The 17,637-nt window shown below is 37.4% G+C and overlaps 1 protein-coding gene across 1 annotated transcript; it reads left to right on the forward strand.

Annotated features, from left to right (window-relative positions):
- Positions 1 to 5,383: 5,383 nt before the first annotated feature.
- On the forward strand, positions 5,384 to 8,981 carry APOA4 (apolipoprotein A4). Its single transcript, XM_018568636.1, has 3 exons — positions 5,384 to 5,464; positions 6,697 to 6,823; positions 7,970 to 8,981. The coding sequence occupies exons 1-3, from the start codon at positions 5,416 to 5,418 to the stop codon at positions 8,895 to 8,897; spliced, it is 1,104 nt and encodes a 367-aa protein (XP_018424138.1). The 5' UTR covers positions 5,384 to 5,415; the 3' UTR covers positions 8,898 to 8,981.
- The last annotated feature ends 8,656 nt before the right edge of the window (positions 8,982 to 17,637 follow it).

A 17,637-nucleotide genomic window follows, 5' to 3' on the forward strand; every position in this document is an offset into this window, starting at 1 on the left:
CAGTTCTAATAAAAGATAGATAAGCCCTAATGCTAATAACATGGTTATCTTTGGCTGACACCAGAATGTCACAATTCCCTTCCACGTGTTTGAGACTTTTAGGACTTAAAACTACAGGAATGTATAAACAGCTCACAATTTATTGGAGGATAAACTAGAGTCTGAAAAAAAAGCAGATATCTAATTCTCAGCAAATGTTTGTATATGAGACAAACGAAGGAAAATTATATGTAGAGGACTCACTTTATCTCTTTTCTGTTTATCTTTAGCACATTATAATATATTTTTCTGTCTTTTCATACTCTATTTTGTATAACATAGACCATTTGCCATGGAATGTTTAAGGTGACACTGAACTCAGGAGTTAAATCTTAAAAATGTATTCAAGTACCTTAATTATTAACAAAAATGTATCTTATTTGTGTACAGTACAGGATAACAATGCAGCAGTGCAATTGGGGCAGTAATCCTGACCATGTCAGGATTTGCCTGACTTTCATGGCAGGCATTCTTGAAGAAAGCTGTAGATTTAAAAAGCATGAAAACAACTTAAAAAGCGTATATGATATTATACTGAATGTATTTAGATTTGCTTTAAGTGGGACTGTAGACTGCCATGCTTGGATGATTTGTACTCTTAGGCCCTTTGGATGCATTTTTATTTCAAGATATGGATGGTGCCCCACAGTTTGGTATGAAAGCAATTTGTTTATATAATTCCTTAGTATAAAAAGGCACAGGAGACAAACAGGAAGAGGCATCAACAAATGTACAATGTTATTTATAATTAAAGTGACACTAAACTCAGGAGCTACATCTTAAAAATACATTTAAGTACCTTAATTATTACCAAAAATGTATTTTATTTGTGTATCACTTGGCTGACGATCCTCAATCATCTCTGAATTGGTGCTGACACTGTCCTTTCTTCTGGAGGGGGGCTACTTTTGTTCCCCATTGTCCCTGTGTGTGTTGTAAAGTAGCCACCACTCCAAGCTCATTCCTGTGATGAACTACAATCGCAATACAAATTAGTAAACTAAATCATGGCAAACTCCTTGCAGATAGCATTCTGACCAAGATTTGAACCAGTAACCTTCAGTATTGCAAGGCAAAGGTGCTAACCATGACAAAACTGTCCTGCCAGCTTTCACCCAGCTTTCTCCTAGAATTCACACATTTGTCCAATTAGAAAATTAGAAAATGTGAAATGTTGAGTTTCGTGTGAATCTTGCTTAAAAACTTTTATAGGCACCAAAACATTTTTTTTTTTAGCTAGAGTAGGTAATCAATAAATTCCCTGTCTGTGTCCCATTGGTGAGATTTTCACTTGCTGTTCTGCAGACACAACAGAAAGTTAAAAGAAAGCTCTCCAAAGTGAAGGAATCATAAACAGTTGAAAGTGCCCCCGCTGGTGACATCTTTGGATTACCTATCTTTTTTTTCCCCAGAAAATCGTTTTTAAGAAACATCTGGCAAATTAGGATTTTATTAATATGCAATGTTAGTGATTATTTTTGGCTGACATGAAACAATGACAAATCCTTAAGCTTTCAGCAATGTAAAAACACCCTATTATTTATTAGTGGATAAACGAAAAGCCATCTGGCTGAATGGTTAGAAAACTGCTGTGTTTGTGCAGTTATCTAAATCTCTGCAAATATTTGTATTCAAGGCTTTGTTAACTGATTATCCTTACTAGACAATTCAGGTGGACACAAAAAAGAGTTCTAGTAAGGTATAATGAGGTCATTGTGAACTGTTTATCACATATAAAAATAAATAAATAAATATATCTTAATCCTTTTACAGTGTTCTTCACAACATAAACCATAAGAGATCACATTTACAGAGTTGTGTGTGGGGATATTTATTAGTTAATAGGGGTGTCACCACATTCAGAATATTTAAATATCTATTAATTTAAATATGTATAGTATTTAAATATGTGAGAAGTGCCCCTGACTTCCAACATATGAAGAGGAGTGTATAGTATCTGTCACAAACAGTTGGTTCGAGAGCATGGGGACTGTGGACTAAAGGGACTTGAGTTACTGTCACAAAATGGTGTGCCTCTAATGGTGCTAATGAAGGGTGTGGAGTCTAAAACTTCCCATCCCTCACCACCTGCAAGGAGTTTTGGGTTTCACCATGAGGTACTATAAGGTAGCATCTCTCATGTGTGCCCAAATGGATACAGTTGGCAAGGTGAAAGGCATCCAAAGGCAAATGCCAAGCTGCCAGAGAAGAAGGTCTTTTGTTAACACTCAAGGGTCAGCGTAGAGCTGTTGTTCCAGATGTAAATATGGGCATAAGACAAAGGAAAGCATCAGATAAGCTAGGAGCAGAAATGGGGAATAGGTTGGTGAAGAAAGCAGAGAGCAACCAGGGTCCAAGAACACACAGGAACAGATCTGAGGTGCAGATAATCCACACAATGCACTAGCAATTCCTAGGGAAAGAAGTCTTCACATAACCTTTGAGATTGAACATGTTATGGATTGCTGGAGGCTGCTTACTACATAACAGCCCACTCCATAACCTCTCCTTTCTCATGTCCTCCTGCTTTAGCAGAGTTAGTGTTGTGGTGTGGCCAATCTGCAACCAATACTTGATCTTGGTAAAGCTTTAGGTTTAAATTTAACTCAACCCCCGACTAATGCTGGGAACTGTTTACTGTACACATCTCCAATCTACTATTTCAGGTATGGCTTGGCTGCTCTCTGCTACTAACCAGATTTTAACTTGACTGTTTCTACTCAATACGATGTCTTGGCTATGCTTTTGGGCTTTCATTTTCTGTTCATCTCCTATCCTGTTCATCGCCTATCCTGGCTGTCTGTCTGATTCTTTAACTACACTTTCTTGCCACCTGCTTTGGACTCTGGCCTCTGGCCTGTAATTAGGTAGGACTCTACCTCATGATTTAGGACTCCCCTGGTCCTTTCCAAAAGTCAGTTGTCACCAGAGAGGAATTTTCAAGGGCTACAACCTAGAAGTAGCCGTGCAGACAAAACCATTCTCACCATTTGGGGGCACAATGAAGACAAGGCAATTCTAGAACCTGCGACAGAAGATCCACCGAATCCATGAAATATTAAATCAATTACATGTGATGAAAGCATTAAGGCCAAGAAAGATCCAGATTTACAGATAATAGGAAAAAGCCATAAAGATATGCTATGAGCCCATACAACAGTGAAACACAGACTGATACATATTATATATTATATCTAGCTGGTACCTTGCAGTATCAAATAAAGTCAAGTTTTCGACTGTACCCCTCTATCCTAAAGGTAAAATATGTCAAAGCAGCTTAAAGGTATAGCTGATTTAAACTTCTTTCAATACTCTGGAATCTGGCAAACATTGCATGCAGGATATTGTTTCTTATGGATAAGTAAGTCAGCTTGGCAAGCTGTGACCCACCACCAGGGCTGAGGTGGATGAGGGATAGTCTCCCAAGTGGCAGCAGTGATCTACTAAATAGATTTCCACATCTTTTTATATGGGAAACTCCTCATTTTATTTAATGTTCTTCATCTTTTCATGAGTGCGGTTACTAGGAGACAGTCATATTATTACAGTAATTCTCATTAAAATTATTTATTCAATGATATAATTAGTTGTATTCATTGAAAGATCTTTGCTCACCTCCAGTTAAAAAGTGAAAGGGAATCCCCTAGTATACAGTTTTCACCAGAAGAGGTGCCCCTATTAGATTTCCTCTCATCTCCTGTTCTGGTGACAGATGTAGAACTACACATTTCCCATCACTTTCTGTCCTGGCTGACAATGGTCATGATGACAAACAGAAAGACTAAATCAGTAATAAAAACCTTGTTGGAGGTTCTAACCTTTCCACACTTTATCCACGTCTAAAGGTTTCGGGGTGTTTACTTTACAGCATTTGACAACTTATCTTGTTGATGGACCACTGGGAATGTGGCAGAGAGGGAGTGAATAGGAAAGCTCCGACACTACTCAGAAATGTCAGAGCCTTGACCGTTAAGAATGTCTGGCACTCAGGGATGTAGGACACAATAAATGTTGCTCCAGATATGTGTCTACACTTCATATTTACCAGCAGCTTTAAGTCTCTTTAAGCAGGGTCACTTTAAGTTTGTAAAGTATACACAAGAGTCAGCTCACAAAGATTATCATATGGTTGTTGCTCATTAAAATATAGTTAGATGTGTGGGTGTCATTCATATCCACCACTTTCACATATTAGTGTGTGCCTGACCTGACACAAATATGTGACTGGTGATATTGGAACTCCTAATATATATGCATGTTCCATGTTAATGACATGAGTGGTAGGGGAAAATCAACAGCAGAGCTCTATTAACTTTTAACTAAATCAGCAACATCAGGGTACTTCTTTTTTTTAAATTTTGGCTTAAGGCCTTTCCCTAAATACATACTCATTATTTCCTATTAAATTCAATTATTTGACCTCAGTTGCCTCTTAACTTTTTTTTAGCTGAGTCCAAACATATTTCACAATAACCTGTAACTCACTCTCACATGATTGTTACTGTCTGTATGTTTTAGTAGTCATATATTCTTGTTATTTCACTGCCAGCTGCAATAACTGAATGAAAACAATTGCACAGCAATTTTCCCCTCCTTATGGTCGTTTGTCCACACTGACCAGTCCTCAATGAGCTCATCAAAGATCCAGAATCTCTCTGAAAACAATGACACGTCAGGAACTCCACGTTGTAAAGCTGATCTAAAGTTCAGCAGGCTGGCTTGGAGTCATACCATAGGGAACGTCTTATATAAAGGGCAGACAGAAGCATCAGTATCAACATCAGTCCCAAACACCGGGCTACAGGTAAGGGGAAAGGAAATCTAGACCTGTTACACAGGACAGAGCAAGTCTCAGCTTAGTCCATGAGAAATTATTTAATTATTGGATGTTTTTCAACACCTTTTAGATTTTAAGAGACAACATAGCAGCACTACTACATTATTGCTTTACTATTTTTAGAACATTCAGTATTACTTTCATTGTGCCATTAATACACGTGTTTATATTTCAGTTTTCTAGTTCTGTGACTCTTAGCTACAAGGGATCCATAAAAGCAAGCCTGGCTTTTAAGTAACACTTTATTTTGGCTTCCACATTATAAAAATAATGATAGACTTCTGAGAGTTAAACATCCTCATTTCAGAAATGTACACATGCAGAGTAAATATTACCTTAAGGTAAAAATTTTAAATAACTAACATATTTATATATAATAGGCTTAGCTTTTATATAGCTAGGAGTCATTTTGTCTGTGTATAAAACGTTAACAAAACATTTTTTGACATAATAACATGTTTTCTTTGCTATTTTTCTTTATATAGATTTCTATTACTGGGGAGCAGTTGGCTGTCTCTTGACCCATCCATAGACTCAAGATGTTGGTGAAAGTGGCAACACTCGCACTTCTTGTGTGTGCAATCACAGGTCAGTAAACTCAGTATGTAACCAGGGTCATTGTCAGTCTTGTCTAAGATGACACCTTCTGGGTGCAGCATAAGATTTCATAACATTTCATTCTATCTGCCCTCTTTGATACAGACTGATAATGACCTTAACCACATTGTTTCCATAGTATTTACATTGGCATATATGGTCACAATTAAAAGGGGATGGAATTTAAGGCTTGGGCAGGACATACTCTTGATGGGTAGGGGTGGCAGCAAAAGTAGTTCCTTGGCAGCACTATAGAAAGGAACATTCCTATATATGGATAATAATATATGTAAAGTGAACTAGATAGTAGGACAGATTAATATAGTAAATATGTAAAGATATTTTGGGGAAAAATGTGCTATCAATTAGATAAATGACACACCTGCATATTTTACATTTGTTCTCTAATCAAATATATTTATTTTGTGTCTTCCAGTATCATTTACCTTACTTTTTAGCTGAAAATTGTATTGTTTACCTCTATAGAAGATCTCAATGCTTCTAACGTGTATTTAAAATAATAATTGTAAAATAGCCCTTCTCTTTTTAAAAACAAAATATCATTGTTAGCTATTTACTGTATATACGGTATACTCTTTAATTTGTAAATTGCCAAAGTGCTAATATACATGGACCCTCCACCAACAATTGTAACTATATGCTGAGAAAGCAATATTGATCTAAGCTGTTGTACCTAGGCATAGTAAAAATATCTTCCAAATATGAAATATTAACATTTCCAGATTTGCCTCTAGGGATATTCATTTTAATGTTAAATATAACATTCCACACTATTTGTATAGTAGTATGTATTCTTTCATGATTGCCTTATTGGCACTATAGTACAATTTCTAAAGCTGCGGAATAGAATGTGCGATTATGTCTACTGGGAGCCTTCAGATGCATTGCAACTGCATGACAAAGTCTGCTGATCTTACCATATGATATACAATATGGTTTAAACGCCAGATGCATTAAATATTAGCGATGGGTGCATCTATACTAATAACCACCTCTATACTTCCAGAAATGATTATTTAATACATTTGCTAGCATTAAACAATCTTCCAGTCTTCTTTATAACAACAAGTCTCTGTTGGTAGCCATGTAAGAAAATAAAATGGGTTTGGGATCCTCCACTTAATCCCCGATCTATGCACTGCTTCATCATGACAATTGAATGTGAAGTTCTAAGTCTGACAATGGGTTATTTTCTCTCTTAGGATCTTATGCAGAGGTCCATACTGACCAGGTAACCGATGCTTTCTGGAAATATTTCACTCAGCTGACCACTGGCACCAAGGACACTGTAGAGCAGATCCAGCAATCAGATATCAGCAAGCAGCTAAAGTAAGTGAGAATTACTATAATACCATTAAAGTAATAAAATATCAGTAGAAGCCACTGGATGAGTAAGTTGGGCTTTAATATGCACAGTGTTTGGTAAAAATGGATTAGATGGTAGAGTGAAGAGAGGTTAGGACCCTTGTCAGTGTTATCATTGCTGTCTTCCCTTAGGAAGATTTACTCTTTCTAGTTGTCTTGGTGACCACTATCACTGGGACTAAAAGGTTTGATTTGTTACCAGAACAGGAGTAGATTGGGAACCTTTTAATGCAAACACTTGTTCCAGACAACTTTTTAAGAGGAAATTTTTTGAGTTTTTTCCCCGCACTTCCTCCTCTGTCTACAATGGGACAAGGTTTTTCACCATTTCTTATTCTAGTCTAGAAAAGAAAGAAAAAGGTTTTAGCTTTTGATTTACTTTAATATTACTGATCTTATTTTTTTAAGCCCAACTTTGGGAAACATATCAGCCCCCTCCCACCCCCCTCTAACAAATCCTGCATGTTTTTTTTCTTACCTTGTGAAGCAAGGTATACTCAGCTAAGTCTACTGTCTGGGTTCCTTTCCATTTCTATGTGCGGGGATCACTAATTCGCCTGCTACACATATGCACATGAATGCTGGTCCCTGGTGTCCCCTCACGCCGACGTCTCCCTTCTACTGTAAATGTAAAGGAACCCGCCGCTGGTCAGCCATTAGGAAGTGTCCTGTCATGCAGGCAGTAATATGGGCATGTGAAGAAGGACCCCACCTTATGTAGACAGCAAAGGAGACAAGCCTTGGGACTGTAGTGTCATGTGACCATGGCTTTAGGTAAGTAAAAAGGGCATTTAGATCAGTGTGATCAGTTAAAGGGTGTGGGGGGTAGATGGGAGAAGGTTCATGTTTTGCCCAGTTGGGCTTTGATAAAAAAATAAAATAAAAGCTGACCGGTAAATGGTTGCTATGGGTAACCACACGATTCAACAGTTACACAATAGCTTTATTTTATGTGTTCCCAAATAAACTGCAGCTACTGCTTTATGAATGTTACTCGAATGCACATTACCAGTTCAAGCATTACACATAGATAATTACCACAAAATGAAATAATGAACACACTTTGATTCTGTTAAATGTGGTCTCTGATTTTTATTTTCCCCCCCACAGTGTTTTAATTGAAGAAAACCTGAAGAGTGTAAATGTCTATGCAGGGGAACTACAGGAACAACTCATTCCCTTTGCCAAGCAGATACATGATAAATTAACACAGGACTCAGAAAAACTAAGAGAACAAATTAAAACTGAGTTAGAGAGCCTGAAAGAGAAGATCTCCCCATATGCAGATGAGATGCACAAGCAGCTGAGCAACAATGTCAAGGAACTTCAGATTAAACTGGCTCCATATGCAGAAGAGTTCCAAACCCAGCTGGATAAAAATACCCAGCAATTCAGCCAACAGCTGAAGTCTGTGACAGAAGACCTGGAAGCTAAGTTCAGAGAAAATGCAGACCATATACAGGCATCAGTGGCCACATACTCACAAGAGTTTAAGGCCAAGATTGATGAGAATATGGATCAACTAAGGATGCAGGTGACCCCCATCACAGAAAAAGCAAAAGAAAACATTGATCAGCAACTTCAGGAGCTATATAAAAGCCTGACCCCCTATGCAAAAGAAGTGCAATATGAGCTCCGAAAACAGATCCAGAACATGGAGTTCCAGATGAGGAAAAATGTGGACCAGCTAGAGAACAGGGCTCTGGAGCTCACTGTAGAGCTTAGAGAACAACTCTACCCTTATGCCAATGAGTTAAGAAACAAGGTAAATGGAGATATGGCAAATGTCAAACAGATGATGGAACCCTACCTGACCCAGATGAACCAGCAGATTGACCAGAAAATTACAGAATTTAAAGGAACAATTACACCAGAAGTGGAGGCTCTCAACAAGGCTCTGGTGCAGAGAGTAGAAGACATGAAGAAGAAGCTGGGAGAGTACACTGTGACTATGCAGGATCAAGTGGAGTACCTAGAGAAAGATGTCCGGGACAAGATCCATGAATTTATCAACAAGGGTGTTTCTAGTGAAAACTGAGTTTTCATTAGTCAAACATGTATGCTGAATAGTAATACCGGAAACAACACCAACATGGCACCACACACAAAAAGTGCTGTAAACTAAATTTATCACGATTCCCATAAAATAATGCTATGATATCCTCTCAATACATTTACATTTAGCAAATCTGTATTATGTATTTATACTGCTCTTCCAGCTATCCTGATTTTTTTTCCTTCAGTATTATTTGCCTAACACATTGCCTGTAGCTTTTTTAAGGAGCACTGATGGCATTTCCTGACATTTCCATAGCTTAGAATAGTACAATGGAGGCTGATGTTGAAATTCAACTTGAGAGTCCCAACATTCTTCAAAATAATAGATAAAACCAAGTAAATTAGAAAAAAACTGAGTTACCAACAATGGCGACATTTTTTCATAAACATGTTTGGGATCCAGAATGTTTTCCTTTAATAAATTGCGTTAAACATCTAAATGCAGTATACAAATTTTGTTGAATAAAAAAGCAATTTAACAGTGCATAAAAATTGTCCTTATGCTGTTTTTAATGTTTAGGCATATATATATATATATATATACACACACATATATATATATAATGGTATTAAATATATGTAAATGCACAATGTGCAGTCTGTTGAGTAAAAGGCAACTTGGCAATGCATAATTTGTCTGTGTTCTATTTTTTTATTTAATGCTAATTACATTATTGTTGAGTTTTACAAGGGTTATAGAAAGAAAGAAGGAAAAAAATGTAAGCGAATTGGGAAGGGGCATAATGGAATAAGGGAAGGAACAACGATAGAGAACATATGCATTAAATTATATAGTATACATACAGTATATACTTAAACAATAAACAATAACCAACAATACAGAAATATAATTGCTCTTATGTAGTAACAAAAAAAGGTTGAACAACAACATTACAGTTTTATTATACAAGCTTTTGGATCTTGAAAGTAATATAAGGAATTAACATATTTTAATATAACATTAGAATAACATATTTTATGCCAAGGTGTCAGTAATGGAACAATGAACTAGATACCATTAGTAATAACCTTGTTCTATTTGTGATATCTATCATTATTATTATTAATAATAATAATTTATATTTACAGTATATGTGTATACTTGCACTGTGCTTGCACACAAGCACTACATGCCTTTAAGCTGTATGAGGTGTTATGCAACAGTACGATTCTCAGTGACAGCATCAATGAAATGTATTTTGACGTCACATCTATTGCAATTTTTTTTCTCTTTACTGTTATATTATTGCTTGGCTTAAATACAACACCCCAGTCTGATTCAATTTTAGATAGTTTCCGCTGTGTCATCTGATTTCTTTATTCATGGGTAATGGGCCTAAATTAAATGGTGGCAGTAGGAGCCATAACAGATCTAAAAGCTATAGAAAACGTTACTCTTAAAAAAATAAAACTGAAACCCTCCGATTCGTACAAACTGTACACAAAAACACATTAAAACCACAACCCCGTCCAAACCCCTTTCCATCCCTGTATCTACAAATATTCCCAAAATATTAAAAATATAGATTTCAGGTACATTTTTGGTAGAACTTGTCTAGTGTCAGAACAGTATGCAAACACTTGAATAAGCAGCAAATAGAAAAAGCTCTGCAGTGTGGGCCATCTTTTATGTATCTGCTGTCAACAGCACCACTGTGGTCTGCAGACTCAGCCGCAGGCATATTAGTCCTAGTAGAAGTACCAACTATTTGTTTACCACATGCATGAGGAAACACAGGACTGCATCACCCAGCTTGGTGGGAGGAGCAACTCAATGAGACAAGTTAACCGCTAAAGGTGTGCACTCCTTCTCAAAAGTGCAAAGCAGCCACTTTTTCTTACCGTGCTGCTAATGTGCTATTTTCCTCCTCCTCCTGAAAGGTGCATAGCAGCCACTTTGTAACCTTCATCCCTTCCTCCTCAGGGGAACAATTTTGCAACCGCTAATGCACCATTTTCCCCCTCAACAAGGTGCATAGTAGCCATTATTGAGGACTGCTTATGTGCACTTTTCCTTCTCCTCTTTTTCTGCATATCACAAGTACACACTGTTCTTGTACTCGTGTTGTTTCTTTACAACAATGCAATACAAAAAAGCTCTTTAACAGTCTGTTATCGATAACTGCCTGTTGTGCTCTAATCACCCCAAGCTTAAAGTGACACTATACTACACTATAGAAGTTAAATCTTAAAAATGCATTTGAGTACCTTAACTAATAACAAAAGTGTATCTTGTGTATCAGAGATGATTTGAGGATCTACAGTTGATTGTTACACAAATAGGATACATTTTTGTTAATAGTTAGGGTACTTGAATGCATTTTTAAGGTTCAACTCCTGAGTTTAGTGTCACTTTAAAGTTATAATAAAAAAAAGATTAGGAAAAAGGCCCTTTATTATAAAAAAAAAAGTAGCCAAAGTGTTGACAATTGAAGAGCTAGCTATCAATCAGATATTGCTCCTTGAAAGGATTTTTGGGTGCATGCAGGCAGGGCACATAAAAAGATGTACCCCAGCACTAAAATTCAAAGAATTGAAGTATGGTGTGTTACAGTAGATACAAACACAACTACTAAAATGTCATAGACTGTAAGCTTTAACAGCTGGTGATACTGATGTAAAGGTCCTTGTTTGGACACTTTGGGGGTGATTTACTAACCTAAACACACGCACGCACCAGGTGTGTGTGATTTTTACACAGCAAAACGTATTTATCAACCAAAAAGTCTCTAAAAGCATATTTCCACTAATGCCATATATGGAAAAATCATGCACATGATGCATATAGAATGCTGCTTCACAGTTTAGACAAAAATGGTTAGCTCATGCATTTACATTCCTGCATTCATCAACGCAAGCAACACAATGTAGAGCTAATTTACACAACATCACCTTGCAATTCATGCAGGGCTTTGCACAAAACACCTGCTGGGTGTGTACACACTAGAAAGGTGTCTAGATTCCACCAATAGATCATGCTGGGAGGGAACACACTACAGAGGTGTATACTTGTTCGTGGCGTGTTTATAAGGTTAGTAAATCAACCCCTTTGTGTTATGGGCAGTGGTCAGGAAAGAAGCAATGGGGGAAATTGCTCTGCATTGGAAGTGGGTATTGTAGCTGAAGCTCCTTTCTATGTTATCTTTTAATGGGCTGTTCATTTTTTTTTTTTAAGAACAAGGAAACATGAAACATGTGATTCAATAAATATTTGTCTCTATTTATCATCCTTTAATTCATGGTATTATCCTAGAAGTTCACTTGTTTTTGTTTTTCTTTAAAATCATTTTTCAACAAAGTGAAATGCTGAGTATGGTATTTGTTAAGTAAGGCTTTCTTCGTTTATTATTATGACTTTTGTTAAGATTGGGTCATATTTTAGGAGAAACATAGATGTTTCTACTGGTAGAGTAAAAACATCTATGGCTTCATTGGCCTGTTTTTTAATGTAAAGGATATTATTATCCAGGCTCCAAAAATGTTTCATTACCTATGTTTTGTCTGCAATTAATCTTTCTTACTGTAGGTGGCAAACATGTATAAGGCTACCGGACCCATGCTGTTTCTTGTATTTATGCATAAAAATAGTATTGCAACATTGTAATGGCAATACTTAATAATGTGTGTCAAGCTAATGACATATTAATAACAGCAACCATTTATACTCAAATTGTTGATGTAATACAGATAAAGAAAAGTAATTTCAGATATTCCTGTAAGCTGTGTGATATTACAGTTATTCACGTGTATCATTGTTTTACATTGTACATAAATGTTAGAAATATTTACACTTTTTTTCTCATGTTCTATAGGTTGGTGTTATTGACAGAGCCGATGTAAAATCAAATATATTTTCATGTGTGACAATAGCGAGGTCTAACAAACCTAAACTGTGTGGAGAGACTGGGGAAGTAGTTCTGAACATTGGGCCACCCTCATTTTTCCCAGGCGAAAGTTGTTAACAAAGATGACCAGATTAAAATCTCATGTCTGTGCGGGGCAGCCAGAGAAGGTGACACAGTTGACAAAACACAGACCAGCTAAGAAAGAATGCAAAGATGTCATAAACCTCCACTAGCCAGAGTCCTTTAAAAAAGCCCTAATGAAACCCTGTTGTAAATGGCTCTGTAATAAACAGTCTGAAGAGCAATACAGATCTGTTTGTGAACTAAAACTGAAATTTCATACATCTCAACCTCACAACTTTAAACAAATTCGATAACATTGGTTCCAGTGTTGTGCCTCAGTTCCCCTCACTCTGCTTTGCCATTCACAAAGCACAGCACAATGATTGCATTGCAACTGTGCTTTGTAAATGGCAGAGCCGAGGAAAGGGATGGAGGTACAACTCTGAAAATTATGTCGATCGTAGACTCCAATCTGATGCAGTAGGGAGCTGGAAGTGTGGTTCTTGATGTACAGCGGAGTTTAGAGTGATCCTGAAGCAATAAACAAACACAGTGTTACTGTAAGGATCAAGGATAAAAAAATAACTCAGCTTTAAGTTGTGCTTTATTGTGATGTAAGGGAACCCTAACAATTAACTTCTCTTATATGCTTCTTTTTGGCTTGTTAAATATTCCATTGAAAGTGTTTTCTTAAACAGGTGAAACTCGAATAATTAGAATATCGTGCAAAAGTCATTGCAGTAAGTGCTGCAAAAGGGGCCCAAACCAAGTACTGAGTACATATGCATGCTTGTACTTTTCAGAGGTCCGATATTGTTCTATGTACAATCCTTGTTTTATTGATTGCATGTAATAATCTACTTTTTTGAGGTTGTGGATTTGGGGTTCTTTGGGTTTTCATGAGCTGTAAGCCATAATCATCACAATTATGACAAATCACGGCTTGAATTATCTTGCTTTGCATGTAATGAGTCTCTCTCATATATTAGTTTCATCTTTTAAGTTGCATTAGTGAAATAAATGAACTTTGCACGATATTCTAATTATTTGCGTTTCACCTGTATTTGTTCAATAAATGCAAAAAAATACCTGCTGATTCTGCCACAAAATCTTGTGAGGAACAAGTAGAGAGCAGAGAGATTACATCCTCAGTCTTTTTCTGCTCCTTCACTGTCCAAGTAACAGGCAGGGGGACAGGGTGGTGTCAACGATCCATTCCTATCTCTGACAGAGAAAGTGGTATTTTTTTGTAGCTTATCCAAGCTACGGGCATTCTGAAGTTTCTGACTCCGCATTTTGTGACACACCTAATCCATGAAATGTTGTTTGTATGCTAAACGATCATTGTCTAATTAGTCTCCATTTTGTTCACAATTTCTTTGATAGTAGTTTCCACCATCAAATTTTTTTTTTTACATTTGTAGAAAACTGGGATGTTTTTTTTTGTATTCATAGATTACTAAAAATGTCCTGTAGTTGTAGATCAACCTTAAAATATTTATCACAATAATTGCTTATCAATGATGTAAACATTTGCCTTGATCAATTTTCTTTTCTCCATGGCTGTTTGGCATGTGCTCCTTGTGGAAAATATTGCAAACATAGACCTATAGGACAACAGTTTTCTTTCCAAAAATATTTTCAATAAATCATGTTCCACATGCCTTCAATTTTTGTTCATAAAGATTATGTAGACAAAAGAAAACCAAGTGTAGTTGGTAATTTACATTGCCTGATAATGCAGAGCTATATGCAGATAAAACAATCTAGTCTAATTATTATTATACAGGATTTATATAACGTTAACAGTTTGTGCAGGACTTTACAATATAAGGAAGACATTCCAGTTACAATACAATTCAAAACAAGATGTGTAGGAGGGTCCTGTCCGTGAGAGCTTACAATCCAAACGGGACTAGTCAAGATTAGTATCTAAGACATACAGTATATTCATTTTATACATTATATAATATATTGTATATGTTCTTTTTTATACATATAATTTCTTTTACATGAAAAACTGTGTAGGGATATGATATACTTTTATAATAGTGATATAATATACATGATTATACAATTGATTTATTTGTGTGTGTTTAAAATATGATTAGAGATGGTTCATCATGTTGGTCTATATATAAATACCTCTCTCTCTCCCTCTCCATATATACACAGTACATTGCCAAATTTTTGGGGGCGCTGCAGGACCCCATATACCGCCTGCAATGTATATGCCCCGAAAACAATGCAGGCGGTATATAGAACACACCGCCGGATCACCTCTCTGCTGATGCGGGCACTGTGTCACATGCCCCGCCCCCTTCAGACCCTGTGGCCGAGATGGTGCAAGGCTCTGGCAACACTACAGTGTATAAGGTGAGTCACTAAGTCGGTCAGGATGGAGAGCTGGGGGCAGGGAGGCACACAGAAACTGCACACAGTGTGCTGCAATTTCATTTAATTAGAGAAATTGATTATAATAGGGAACATTACACTGTAGTGTTTCCTATTATAATCTATTTCTTTCTCCCAGGGTGGGATGAAATATTCCACTTTCTGTGACCCACGCAGCCACGATTAATCCCGCACAGCCACCATTAACCCCGCACAGCCACCATAAACCCTGCACGCCCACCATAAACCCCGCACAGTCCAGAGTCCAGTGCGTTACTAAGTCCAGTGCGTGACTGTGGGGGGACATTAGAGTGTATGCTCCTTTGGTGCAGAGACTGCCAGGGGGGCTGTGTGGCCAGTGAGATCCTCTTCCTAGCCCCCCCTCCTTTGGGAGCAGGAAGGGGGGGCCCAAGAAAAAAATCTTGCACCAGGGCCCTTTGTTCCTTAGGTCCGCCACTGAAATGCATCCAGATTTTTTTTAAACAGTTACAATATTAATTTATATTAAATAAAAACTAGCCCATAAACCATAAAAATTTGTAATACAACTTTAACCTCTTGCCGTCCGCCCGTAGTAGAAAAACGGACGGACGGCACAGCTGCATTTGCGGGTTGCCGTCGTAAGACGGCATTTTTTTTCTGCTCGCGCGCGCCCCCCTAGCGGGCAATGAAAAATAACAAATGGAGGATATATTTTATGTGTCATCTATGCGTTCATGATTAGCTTGGAAAATGTTTTGCTGCTTTGAAATGAAGCATATCAGCATCAGCAGCATGTATTCAGGAGGCGAGAAACATTTTTAGAGTGTGGTTACATGACATTTCACAAAAACTATTTCTCCTTTTCCACGTAATAAAGCCTTCTAACACAACAAAACTGCAATCCAGAAATGCTTTGCCCAGCCAGCCTTGGTTTAAAGTGTATTTCCACTTTTGCAGTCAAAATTGAGAAACCCCCATTATACATTTGTTATGTGTTCCTATTCACACCGCATATCTAAAAAAGAAAAAAAATCTTACTTTTCAGATGTCTGTATGTAGCAGGCATTTGCAAGCTTCAGAGACTGATGTGAAAGTGCAACTATGTAAAACGCTGCGTAAATTGTTGGCGCTACATAAATAACTGTTATAAATATCAATAAATATATTCTCTCTCAATATCAGTACTAGCAAATTCTGACTGTCCTAATAGAAAGACCAGGGACAGACTGAGCTTCTCCTTATTAACATACAATGCTTCTAGATGGTTTAACCTTTGTTAGGGCAAACCATTTTCAGATCTAGTTTACAACCAATAATGAGACCTGCCAGCACAGTGCAGACGGGGTTCATTATGTTATTGGTATCTTCCCAACCCCTTGCATTCTAGAGGGAAATTCAGTACAGAGAACAACTTGAACATGTTTTCGGCAAGCAGCAAATTTTTTTTTTTTTTAAGTTATGCTATGTGAATGAGAACCATGTAACAAACAGAAAATAGGTGTTATCCCAGTTTGACTGCAAAATGGAAATACATTTTAAAGGACATTATGAGTAAAAACGAAAAGGTATAGTACCACAGCAGCTTGTCAGTTGACTTTGTAATATATTCACTGGCTACCGCTGTTGTGACTGGACTATTTGTACAAGATGGCCTTCTAAAAGCTTTATTGAAGATGAGTTATGCTGCAAGTATATTGCAATGTTTACAGATTGAAACTGATGGCCAAAACAGAATGATTCTATAACATGAAATTAGCGATAGTCAGTAGGGACAACAACTCCAACACACGCTGACAATATGGCAGCTATGAGCCCATCTTTCTATAGAAAGGAGGCAGAGTTATCCATTCTTTTTAATTATTGGCTCCTGTGACTCAGCTGACCAGGGACAAAAGCTTTGCACTGCATTAAAGGGTTGTTCCTTATTTGTGAACTTGCAAAGTTTTCGGCCTAAAACTCTGGTTATGCGAATCTCTCAAACCCCGGAGTTTCTCCAAGAACCCAAAGCTCGTCCCTAGTGGTCAGTGCATAAGTGCAAATCAATATAATGTCTCCATCAAAAACATATTTGTTACAATAATCTGCACCTTCAACCAGATCTGACTTTATTCTGACTTTCCTGATCTGCATACTTTTTCCAGGTCAGTGTCTGAACGTACTGAGGTCAGAAGCATCTAGCATTTTCTAAAGAAGGTTAGCAATGGCAGACTCTCTACCTCTCTCAGGATAGGTTTCCTTTAACCACTTGCCGTCCGCCCGTTGTAAAAAAACGGACGGACGGCACTGCAGCATTGGTGGGTTGCCGTCTCCAGACGGCATTTTTTTTCTGCTCGCCCACGCCCCCTAGCGTGCACGCACGGCCAGAAAAGACCCGACCAATGCACCAATCCGTTACCGGGTGTTTCACATATAGACGATCGGCGGCTCCATAGCCCG

This window comes from Nanorana parkeri, unplaced genomic scaffold, assembly GCF_000935625.1.
Source record: "Nanorana parkeri isolate BGI_ZX_2015 unplaced genomic scaffold, ASM93562v1 scaffold1222, whole genome shotgun sequence".
NCBI lineage: Eukaryota > Metazoa > Chordata > Amphibia > Anura > Dicroglossidae > Nanorana > Nanorana parkeri.

Excerpts from the sequence above, each read along its gene's own strand:
- APOA4 (XM_018568636.1), top strand. The coding sequence starts at position 5,416 with ATGTTGGTGAAAGTGGCAACACTCGCACTTCTTGTGTGTGCAATCACA. Across the intron at positions 5,465-6,696 it reads TCTTGTGTGTGCAATCACAG|GATCTTATGCAGAGGTCCAT; the intron begins GTCAGTAAACTC and ends TTTCTCTCTTAG. Across the intron at positions 6,824-7,969 it reads GATATCAGCAAGCAGCTAAA|TGTTTTAATTGAAGAAAACC; the intron begins GTAAGTGAGAAT and ends TCCCCCCCACAG.